Raw genomic sequence first — 12242 nt, 5'->3', positions numbered from 1 at the left:
AATAATACCAATAATAATAGAGAAAAATAATAAATGTTCCATATATACTTGAGCATAAGCCGACCCAAATATAAGCCGACTAGGACCCTCACTCGAGTATAAGCCTGGGGGGCTTTTTCAGTCCTAAAAAAGGGCTGAAAAACTAGGCTTATATTCGAGTATATACAGTAATTTTATTGGGCTGGATGGTCCACGGGGTCTCTCCCAACTCCAGGAGTCTATGATTCTAGGATTACATATTCAGCCACGAGCCTCTTTATCTGAGACATCTTTATTAGGAGTTGGCTTGGCCAACCTATTTAACACTGTCCAATCTATACTACATACAGAAAATATTTTTTTTCTTAAATACAAACAATAGGGCTCATTAGATCCCTGCAAATGGAAATGAAGGCCACCCAACGAGCGCATGCCACTTCCGGGAAGGAATGAAACAACGATGCTCAGCCACCGGACTCTCTTCCCAGGAATAGGCCACCCGCACACGATCACTCCGTCTCCATATCCACTTCCGGCTGGACTGACGTTCGGAAACCTACGGTTGAAACCATCCGACGGAAGGAGTCGTGAACTTCAGTTATCAAGAACCACACTACAGTCAAATCATAGGTTTATGAGATTTTCGGTTTTCCTCCACCACAGGCACCCCAGTGTTTCTTACTATATCTCCCACTGCTCAGGAGACACTTCCATCCTAGATCTTCTGTTTCCCCTCCACCACGGGTACCCCAGTGTTTCTTACTATATCTCCCACTGCTCAGGAGACACTTCCATCCTAGATCTTCTGTTTTCCCTCCACCACAGGCACCCCAGTGTTTCTTACTATATCTCCCACTGCTCAGGAGACACTTCCATCCTAGATCTTGTTTTTCTTCCACCACGGGCACCCCAGTGTTTCTTACTATATCTCCCACTGCTCAGGAGACACTTCCATCCTAGATCTTCTGTTTTCCCTCCACCACGGGTACCCCAGTGTTTCTTACTATATCTCCCACTGCTCAGGAGACACTTCCATCCTAGATCTTGTTTTTCTTCCACCACGGGCACCCCAGTGTTTCTTACTATATCTCCCACTGCTCAGGAGACACTTCCATCCTAGATATTCTGTTTTCCCTCCACCACGGGCACCCCAGTGTTTCTTACTATATCTCCCACTGCTCAGGAGACACTTCCATCCTAGATTTTCTGTTTTTCTTCCACCACAGGCACCCTAGTGTTTCTTACTATATCTCCCACTGCTCAGGAGACACTTCCATCCTAGATTTTCTGTTTTTCTTCCACCACAGGCACCCCAGTGTTTCTTACTATATCTCCCACTACTCAAGAGTTGGGACTTACTCTGCTTGTCGCAGTCCTTCTTGAATTGCACCACCACGAGAGGAACGTCGCTGGGATCCGGGTTCGGGTCTCGGGAAGAAAGGTCTCCGCTTGCAGGAGTCGATTCAGGGTCTTCATGGAGATCGAACGAGCACAGAAGGCAGAGGGCGGGGGTGGCCCCGGGCCCCTTGGGAAACGGGTCTCTGCTCTCGTCCGCCAGGTAACTCCGCAGGGCCCCGCTGTGGTGGGCGGCTCGCTCCCGGGACCACACCCAATGGGAAGGCTTCTCCAACATGACCTAGAAAGCAGCATTCTCTCCTGACGTTTCACCCACATCTATGGCAAGTATCCCTCACAACGGATCTGGACCTGGGTCGGAAAGCAGCATTCTCTCCTGATGTTTCACCCACATCTATGGCAAGTATCCCTCACAACGGATCTGGACCTAGGTCAGAAAGCAGCATTCTCTCCTGATGTTTCACCCATATCTATGGCAAGTATCCCTCACAACGGATCTGGACCTAGGTCAGAAAGCAGCATTCTCTCCTGACGTTTCGCCCACATCTATGGCAAGTATCCCTCACAACGGATCTGGACCTGGGTCGGGAAGCAGCATTCTCTCCTGACGTTTCACCCACATCTATGGCAAGTATCCCTGACAACGGATCTGGACCTGGGTCGGGAAGCAGCATTCTCTCCTGACATTTCAGCCACATCTATGGCAGGTATCTCTCACAACAGATCTGGACCTGGGTCGGGAATCAGCATTCTCTCCTGACGTTTCACCCACATCTATGACAAGTATCCCTGACAACGGATCTGGGTCGGGAAGCAGCATGCTCTCCTGACGTTTCAGCCACATCTATGACAAGTATCCCTGACAACGGATCTGGGTCGGGAAGCAGCATGCTCACGATGGATCTGGACCAAACTTGGCGCACAGACCCAACATGGCCAGCTGTGAATCCTGGCAGGGTTTGGGGAGGATTGACCCACGGTTCTGGGAATTGTACCCAACATCCAAAATATTTTTTCAAATAACCCGGGCATTATTATATTTCTCATATCTCATATTATAATATATACATATATACAATATAATTTACAATAATATATAGTATTATAATGTATTGTATATGCATATAATATTAATAATATTGTTTTGTAATACAATATAATGCTAATAATACAAGATATTAATGTTAATTATATATTATATATTACATGTAATATCACTAATAATATTACAATATATTAATATAATACCATATAGTATTTTAATGCCAGTATTGTACTACGCCAATAATATAATATTGTATGTAAATATAATTTGTAAGCCACTCTGAGTCCCCTTCGGGGTGAGAAGAGCAGGATATAAATGTATTAAATAAATAAATAAATAATGAGTAATAAATATCTCCGCTCACCTCGTCGCAGCACCGCCGGCTCACGAAGGCCCTGAACTTCATTCTCGCCCAGAGGCCGTCCCGCATTTTCAAGAAGTCCGGGATGAGCTTCCTCCAGTCGACCCCAAGCGCCCAGAGGAAGATCTCGTATTTGTAGTCTTCCGCGTCTTCTTCCATGTCGTTTGCCAGGTACCTGCCACGAGGAGGTGATGATGGGGTGAACACGTCCCAAAGTCCCTCATCTAGGTACCACTTTATGCAGGGAGGCTAATTTAACTAGCCTAGCTCATTGTTGACCTAAGCAGCTCAAAAGGCAGTTACATCTCTCGAGTAGGAAATGTAGGTACCGCTTTATGCGGGGAGGCTAATTTAACCAGCCTAGCTCGTTTGTTGACCTAAGCAGCTCAAAAGGCAGTTGCATCTCTTGAGTAGGAAATTTAGGTACTCCTTTAATGTGGGGAGGCTAATTTAACTAGCCTAGCTCGTTGTTGACCTAAGCAGCTCAAAAGGCAGTTGCATCTCTCGAGTAGGAAATGTAGGTACTCCTTTAATGTGGGGAGGCTAATTTAACTAGCCTAGCTCGTTGTTGACCTAAGCAGCTCAAAAGGCAGTTGCATCTCTTGAGTAGGAAATTTAGGTACTCCTTTAATGTGGGGAGGCTAATTTAACCAGCCTAGCTCGTTGTTGACCTAAGCAGCTCAAAAGGCAGTTGCATCTCTCGAGTAGGAAATTTAGGTACTCCTTTAATGTGGGGAGGCTAATTTAACTAGTCTAGCTCATTGTTGACCTAAGCAGCTCAAAAGGCAGTTGCATCTCTCGAGTAGGAAATTTAGGTACCACTTCATGCAGGGAGGCTAATTTAACCAGCCTAGCTCGTTTGTTGACCTAAGCAGCTCAAAAGGCAGTTGCATCTCTTGAGTAGGAAATTTAGGTACTCCTTTAATGTGGGGAGGCTAATTTAACTAGCCTAGCTCGTTGTTGACCTAAGCAGCTCAAAAAGGCAGTTGCATCTCTCGAGTAGGAAATGTAGGTACCGCTTCATGCGGGGAGGCTAATTTAACTAATTTACGACACCTTAAAAAAACTTTCAGCAGTGTGCAGAAAGAATGAGGAAGTACTCCATCAAGGGCTCGGTGTTACAAGCAGATGGTGAAGAAAGAAGGGCGGGATATAAATACTGTAAATAAATAAGTAAACAAATAAATAAAACTTACAGAGCCAGGAAAAGATTAATCCGCGTGTACTCTCTCGTATTCAAGCCAGCACGTTTGAAGTACATCATGGTCATCGCGATAAGATACTGAACAAAAAAGGCAGCGTTAAGGAAAAACATCCTAGACCGCAATCAGAATTCTAACATGGTAAGGGAACATTTATTTACCGTATATACTCGAGTATAAGCCGACCTGAATATAAGCCGAGGCACCTAATTTTACCATAAAAAACTGGGAAAACATTGACTCAAGCATAAGCCAAAAGCGGTAGATTTCAGAAATAAAAATAGATACCAATAAAATTACGTTTTTTTATATTTACATAAAACTGTAATTTAAGATAAGACTGTCCAACTCTGATTAAATCATTATTCTCATCTTCTTCAATGTAAATGTGCTTATGTATCCTTTTAATAATAATAGAGTAAAATAATACATGTCATAATAATAATAAATACAGTAAAATAATAAATGTCATAATAGAGTAAATTAATCAATGTAATAACAATATCAGAACAAAATAAAAAATGTATTATTAATAATAATAAAAAATACTGTATATACTCGAGTATAAGCCTAGTTTTTCAGCCCTTTTTTATTTATTTATTTATTTATTTATTTACAACATTTATATCCCGCCCTTCTCACCCGAAGAGACTCAGGGCGGCTTACAAAAATTGGCAAAATTTAATGCCCTGAATACAATCATAAAAACAAAACAGTAACAGATATATTAATAACATCGTTAAAACACATTATAAAACCTTAAAAACGTATATATAATTAATTCCATTAATTTTTTAGAATTGAAAAAAACCCTCCTTGGCTTATACTCGGGTGAGGGTCCTGGTGGGCTTATATTCAGGTCGGCTTATACTCAAGTATATATGGTATATTTATTATTTTTCTCTATTATTATTGGTATTGTTACATTTATTATTTTACTCTTTTAATTATTATTATTACATTTATTATTTTACTCTATTATTGTTGTTACTTTTACATTTATTTTACTCTATTTTTATTATCATTAATACATTTATTATTTTACTCTATTTATTATTACATTTATTATTTTACTGTAGTTATTATTATTATTACATTTATTATTTCACTCTATTATTATTAAAAGGATACATAAGCACATTTACATTGAAGAAGATGAAAATAATGATTTAATCAGAGTTGGACAGCGTTATCTTAAATTACAGTTTGATATAAAGATTCAAAAACTTTTAAACTACTGAGGCCTCAATTTATGTAATTTTATTGGTATCTCGGCTTATACTGAAGTCAATGTTTTCCCAGTTGCCTCGGCTTATATTCGGGTCGGCTTATACTTGAGTGTATATGGATAGATATAGATTAAAATAAATGTAATAGTAGCAATAATAATAAGAGTGAAATGATAAATGTAATAATAATAATAACAATAAGTAGAGGAAAATAATAAATGTAATAATGCCAATAATAATAGAGGAAAATTTAATAAATGTACCATATATATTCGAGTATAAGCTGACCTGAATATAAGACAACCAGGACCCTCACCTGAGTATAAGCCGAGGGGGTCTTTTTCAGTTTGAAAAAAGGGCTGAAAAATCCGGCTTATACTCGAGTATATACGGTAATTGTTTACAGTATATATACTCCGCTTTTCCCACCCCGAAGGGGACTCAGGGTGGCTTACACAGTACATACATATGGCAAACATTCCATGTTGATAATACAATTAACAAGGACACACAACACTAAGGCCGGGCTGCTGACCAAAAGGTCATTGGTTCGAAGCTGGCCTGGGTCGGGGTTGAGTTCCCGATCCTTAATAGCTTAGCTTGCTCAAAAACAGTTGTGGCTATCAGTAAAGAAATCTAGGTACCGCCTAATGCGGGGAGGCTAATTTGACTTAATTTACGACACCATCAAACTCTCGGCGTGTGGAAGAGCAATGAGGAAGCACTAACATCAAAAACCTACCTTGTCCGAGATCCTGTAGCACGTGTCCATTGAGAGGAAGTCCTGTATTAAGCCATCCTCTGGAGAGAGGGAAAAGCAAAATATTACATTTACTATTACATTACATTATATTACATTTATTTTACTCTATTTTTTATTATTATAAATACATTTATTATTTCACTCTGATTTTATTATTATTGCATTTATTATTTTACTCTATTTACTATTACATGTATTATTTTCTTGTATTTATTATTATTATTATTATTACATGTATTATTTTACTCTATAATTATTAAAAGGATACATAAGCACATTTACATTGAAGAAGATGAGAATAATGATTTGATCAGAGCTGGACAGTCTTATATTAAATTTAAGCTTTAGGTAAATATTCAAAAACACTCAACCTACCAGTGCCTCAATTAATGTAATTTTATTGGTATCTATTTTTATTTCTGAAATTTACTACTCTCGGCTTATTCTGGAGTCAATGTTTTCCCAGGTTTTTTTGTGGTAAAATTAGGTGCATCGGCTTATATTCGGGTCGACTTATACTCGAGTATATATGGTAATGTAATTTTATTGGTATCTCGGCTTATACTGGAGTCAATGTTTTCCCAGTTTCCCAGTCAATTTTTTTATGGTAAAATTTTGTGCCTCGGCTTATATTCGGGTCAGCTTATACTCGAGTATATACGGTATATTATTAGCATAGCACAATATTAGCATTATATATTACCATATTGTACTATGCCATCATACAGTAATATTATTAGTTATATTATATGTAATATAAAATACATAATTAATATTATTATATTGTATTATTATTAGTATTACAGTAGAGTCTCACTTATCCAACACTTGCTTATCCAATGTTCTGGATTATCCAACGCATTTTTGTAGTCAATGTTTTCAATATATCGTGATATTTTGGTGCTAAATTCGTAAATACAGTAATTACAACATAACATGACTTCGTATTGAACTACTTTTTCTGTCAAATTTGTTGTATAACATGATGTTTTGGTGCTTAATTTGTAAAATCATAACCTAATTTGATGTTTAATAGGCTTTTCCTTAATCTCTTCTTATTATCCAACATATTCGCTTATCCAACTTTCTGCCGGCCCGTTTAGCTTGGATAAGCGAACCTCTACTGTACCCTATTGTACTATGCCATCATACTGTAATATTATTAGTAGTATTACATGTAATATAAAATACATAATTAATATTATTATATTGTATTATTATTAGTATTATATTGTATTACATACTATACTATATTATATTATATTATATTATACTAGCTGTGCCCGGCCACGCGTTGCTGTGGCGAAGTCTGGTGGTCTGGGAAATAAAGTATTGAGGAATTGGTGGTGGTTAAGGTCAAGGGTCAAGGTTTTCCCCAGACATTAAGTCCAGTCGTGTCTGACTCTGGAGGTTGGTGCTCATCTCCATTTCTAAGCCGAAGAGCCGGCGTTGTCCGTAGACTCCTCCAAGGTCATGTGGGATGACTGCATGGAGCGGCGTTACCTTCCCGCCGGAGCAGTACCTATTGATGCACTCACATTTGCATGTTTTCGAACTTCTGGGTTGGCAGAAGCTGGAGCTAACAGTGGGGGCTCTCTCCGCTCCCCCAATTCAAACCTGCGGCCTTTCAGTCCAGAAGTTCAGCAGCTCAGCGCTTTAACATGCTGCGCCATCAGGGGATATTATTTCCTAAAGGTTGTGAATAAACAATATTTCTGAAAGGTTTTTTTTGTTTGTTGGAGGCAAGTATAAATGCTGCAATTAGGAAAAATGATTAGGATGTAATGGCCGTGCAGCTTTAAAGCCTGGCTGTTTCCTCCCTGAGTGAATTTTTTGTTGGGAGGTGTTAGCTGGCCCTGATTGTTTCCTGTTTGGAATTCCCTTGTTTTCAGAGTGGTGTTGTTTGCGATATTTTAGTGTTTTAAATTCATTGTGATATTTTAGTGGTAAATTTGTAAATACAGTACAGTAGAGTCTCACTTATCCAACATAAACGGGCCGGCAGAATGTTGGATAAGCGAATATGTTGGATAATAAGGAGGGATTAAGGATAAGCCTATTAAACATCAAATTAAGTTATGATTTCAAAAATTAAGGACCAAAACATCATGTTAGACAACAAATTTGGAAGAAAAAGTAGTTCAATACACAGTAATTCTATGTAGAAATTACTGTATTTATGAATTTAGCACCAAAATATCACGATATATTGAAAGCATTGACTACAAAAATGCGTTGGATAATCCAGAACGTTGGATAAGCAAGTGTTGGATAAGTGAGACTCTACTGTAAATACTACATAGCATTACTGCGCATGGAACTACTTTTTCTGTCAAATTTGTTGTATAATATGATGTTTTGGTGCTTAATTTGTATAACGATTACCTAATTTGATGTTTAATTGGCTTTTCCTGAATCCCTTCTTATTATCCAACATATTCACTTATCCTGCCGGCCTGTTTACGTTGGATAAGTGAGACTCTACTCTATATTGATCATCTTATATTATCTGCTCAGAACTGGATTATCTGAGGCCCCTTCTTCACAGCTGTATAAAATGCACACTGAAGTGGATTATATGGCAGTGTGGAGTCAAGATAATCCAGTGCAAAGCAGATAATATAAGATTATAAATGGGTTATATAGCTGTGTGGAAGGGCCTTGAGTCTACACTGCCATATAATCCAGTGCAAATTAGATAATCTGTGGAAGAAATCTAAGTGAGGCCTAAATCTGCCTGTCCCCTAACTGAAGCCTGGCTGTCCCTTGGCTGGTTGCTAGGCAACGAAGTGGGCAGAGATTAGCCCTCTAAACTGGCAGCAATTGGATAAAAACAATTATTGCTCTCCCTCTAATTAGGACTTTATTTTTCTTTTCTTTTTGTTGTATCAACCTTGAGGCATGGATGATGGGTTGTGTTGTCAAATTTTAAGGTTGGGGGGCCTGTACTTTTGTTGTTTTGTGAATTGCCGTGATGCCATCACTCTTTTATATATATAGATGATATTTGGAGTGTTTATGGGCTTTAAATTGCCCATCGTATTGCTTTTTAGCACTGTTTGGTGCTTTGAGTCTCTTTTAGAAAAGGAAAAGCTACATATTAATAATAGAGTCTCACTTATCCAAGCTAAACGGGCCGGCAGAAGCTTGGATAAGCGAATATCTTGGATAATAAGGAGGGATTAAGGAAAAGCCTATTAAACATCAAATTAGGATATGATTTTACAAATTAAGCACCTAAACATCATGTTACAGAACAAATTTGACAGAAAAATTAGTTCAATACACAGTAATGCTACGTAGTAATTACTATATTTACGAATTTAGCACCAAAATATCACGATATATTGAAAACATTGACTACAAAAATGCGTTGGATAATCCAGAACGTTGGATAAGTGTGTGTTGGATAAGTAAGATTCAACTGTATTATATCATTATTAGTATTATATTGTATTACATACTATATTATATTATATTAGAGTATTTATTGGCTTTAAATTGTCCACTGTATTGCTTTTTAGCACTGTTTGGTGCTTTGAGTCTCTTTTAGAAAAGGAAAAGCTACATATTAATAATAGAGTCTCACTTATCCAACACTCGCTTATCCAATGTTCTGGATTATCCAACGCATTTTTGTAGTCAATGTTTTCAATATATCGTGACATTTTGGTGCTAAATTCATAAATACAGTAATTACTACATAGCATTACTGCATATTGAACTACTTTTTCTACCAAATTTGTTGTCTAACATGATGTTTTGTTGCTTAATTTGTAAAATCATAACCTAATTTGAAGTTTAATAGGCTTTTCCTTAATGCCTCCTTATTATCCAACATATTCGCTTATCCAACATTCTGCCGGCCCGTTTATGTTGGATAAGTGAGACTCTACTGTAATAATAACAACAACAAGAACAACAACTCTGTCCATGTTTAGCATTGACAGAAATGACCAGCCACTGCCAGAAAGGAAAAAGAGTTTCATCTATGCTGACGATTGTGCCATCACCGCCCAAGCAGAGAGCTTTGAAAGGGTTGAATAGAAGCTCTCTGAAGCTTTAGGTGCTCTTACTGCCTATTACAGGGAAAATCAGCTAATTCCTAATCCATCTAAAAACCAGACAAATAACTACCCAGGAGGTTGAAGAAGGCCTCTTGCTCTTCTGAGTCCGGGAGACAAAACGGACGGGGCGAAACCGTGTCGGAAGTCTCTTTCTCCGGCCCGGGCTTCCCGCTGGCGTCCGGCGCTGTGGGGCCCTTCCACCGGGTGCCCCCTGGCTTCACCCCTGTAGTGACCGCAGGCAGGACACAACTATTCTGGTGGTCTCGCATCTCTTTTCGTTCCTTTTCCAAATGGCGATAGAACGAAGCTTAAAAAATTACCTTTCTGGGGGGACGAAAAAAAAGATGCACATGCCAAAGTTTAGTATCAGCAATGAACTGTCAGAATTTTACATCTATTGTCCAAAGCCATATATATATATATATATATATATATATATATATATATATATATAACTTGGGGGGAGCTCCCACTGTTAGCCCCAGCTTCTGCCAACCTAGCAGTTCGAAAACAGGCCAATGTCAGTAGATCAATAGGTACTGCTCTGGCAGGAAGGTAAGGGCGCTCCATGCAGTCATGCCTATGGCCACATGACCTTAGAAGTGTTTACGGAGATGCAAAGGCGAGTAGATCAATAGGTACAGCTCCAGCGGGAAGGTAACATTGGCACTGCATGGAATCATGCCACATATAATTACATGTATATGTGTGTGTGTATATATACACACACACACAAAGGAATCTGGCTGTACCTTTTGAGATATACATATACATACATACAAAGATATTTAGTGGTATCTTTTGATTTATATATATATATATATATATAGGTATGTTTTGGGAAATATAAATATACTTAAATAGTGTCCACAAAGTCTCCATACATAGGAAAAACTATATATATATATATATACACACACACACACATATATATATATACATACATACATACATACACAAAGGTATTTAGTGGTATCTTTTACATATATATATTGATATTGATATTGATATATATAAGTATCCTTTGGGAAATATAAATATACAGTAGAGTCTCACTTATCCAACATAAACGGGCCGGCAGAATGTTGGATAAGCGAATATGTTGGATAATAAGGAGGCATTAAGGAAAAACCTATTAAACATCAAATTAGGTTATGATTTTACAAATTAAGCACCAAAACATCATGTTAGACAACAAATTTGGCAGAAAAAGTAGTTCAATAGGCAGTAATGCTATGTAGTAATTACTGTATTTATGAATTTAGCACCAAAATATCACGATATATTGAAAACATTGACTACAAAAATGCGTTGGATAATCCAGAACGTTGGATAAGTGAGTGTTGGATAAGTGAGACTCTACTGTACTTAAATAGTGTCCCAAAAGTCTCCATACATAGGAAAAATTATACACACACATACCTATACATACATACAAGGGTATTTAGTAGTATATATATATATATATCTCTTTTGGGACATATAAATATACTTAGTGTCCCAAAAGTCTCCATACATAGGGAAAAAAACTATATTTTGATATTTTGATATATTTATACTTTCAGATACACAATAGCTAGGGGATATTTGGTAAATAAAGGTGCATTTAGCTACATTGTTCCCTATGCATGGAGGCTTCTGGGACACTGGAATTATAATTATAAATTATATTTATATATTATAAAAACAATAATAGAAAGTAGTATAGTTTGGAGAAAGATAAGGCCCCTTGCAATAGAGTTTGGAGAAAGAGAAACCATAACAAGGAGCAACTTGGAACTAGAACATTTACCATATAAATAATATTTTACCCCCATTTTTCAACCAGCCAACCTCCCAAAATAGTGCAAATCTTAGAAAATATACTATTTTGTTCCAATTGCAAAGGCTGCAAAAGCTGCAAAAGTTGCAAAATCAAACCCAACCCAGAAAGCTGGAAGCGCCACCTAGCGGCAGAGCCGGGAACGCCACCTTGACCGCGCCCTGCGCCCAGCCTTGCTTCTTATAGGCTCCTTGGTCTCAACCAATGGCGTCTCCGAGGAGGAGGAAAGGGGCGGGATTAAAGGCATAGCCCCGCCCCTTCGCGCCTAGTGAGGGAGCGTGGTTGGTGAGCTGCTAATCAAAGCTTGTCCCGCCCTCTCGTGCCCTGGGAGGGCTGTCAATCAAAGCCTGCCTAGGGCAGAGGTGGTTTTGTGTGTTCCTTCCTATGGAAGCAACTATTGGCACAATGCTATACAATC

At 38.2% G+C, this 12242-nt stretch overlaps 1 protein-coding gene across 4 annotated transcripts; it reads right to left on the bottom strand.

Moving 5' to 3' along the window:
• Nucleotides 1–255: 255 nt before the first annotated feature.
• Nucleotides 256–12018, bottom strand: LOC100560212 (speedy protein 1-B). 4 transcript variants are annotated; one of them, XM_062965305.1, is made up of 7 exons: nucleotides 11928–12018; nucleotides 10073–10326; nucleotides 5915–5973; nucleotides 3938–4023; nucleotides 2745–2916; nucleotides 1339–1615; nucleotides 256–535 (listed from the first exon to the last, which is right to left on the bottom strand). In XM_062965305.1, exons 2-7 carry the CDS (start codon nucleotides 10269–10271, stop codon nucleotides 489–491), a joined length of 840 nt encoding a protein of 279 aa, XP_062821375.1. In that variant the 5' UTR covers nucleotides 10272–10326; nucleotides 11928–12018; the 3' UTR covers nucleotides 256–488. The 4 variants fall into 4 exon arrangements, with proteins under 4 accessions (XP_062821375.1, XP_062821377.1, XP_062821376.1 ...); XM_062965307.1 differs by having other exon boundaries at nucleotides 11949–12003; XM_062965306.1 differs by lacking the exon at nucleotides 11928–12018 and adding an exon at nucleotides 11795–11918.
• Between the last annotated feature and the right edge of the window lie 224 nt (nucleotides 12019–12242).

The sequence above is a fragment of the Anolis carolinensis genome, unplaced genomic scaffold, assembly GCF_035594765.1.
Source record: "Anolis carolinensis isolate JA03-04 unplaced genomic scaffold, rAnoCar3.1.pri scaffold_14, whole genome shotgun sequence".
Taxonomy (NCBI): Eukaryota; Metazoa; Chordata; class Lepidosauria; order Squamata; family Dactyloidae; genus Anolis; species Anolis carolinensis.
Note: the sequence above shows the minus strand (reverse complement) of the source record. Positions and strands in the feature narration are given on the sequence as shown.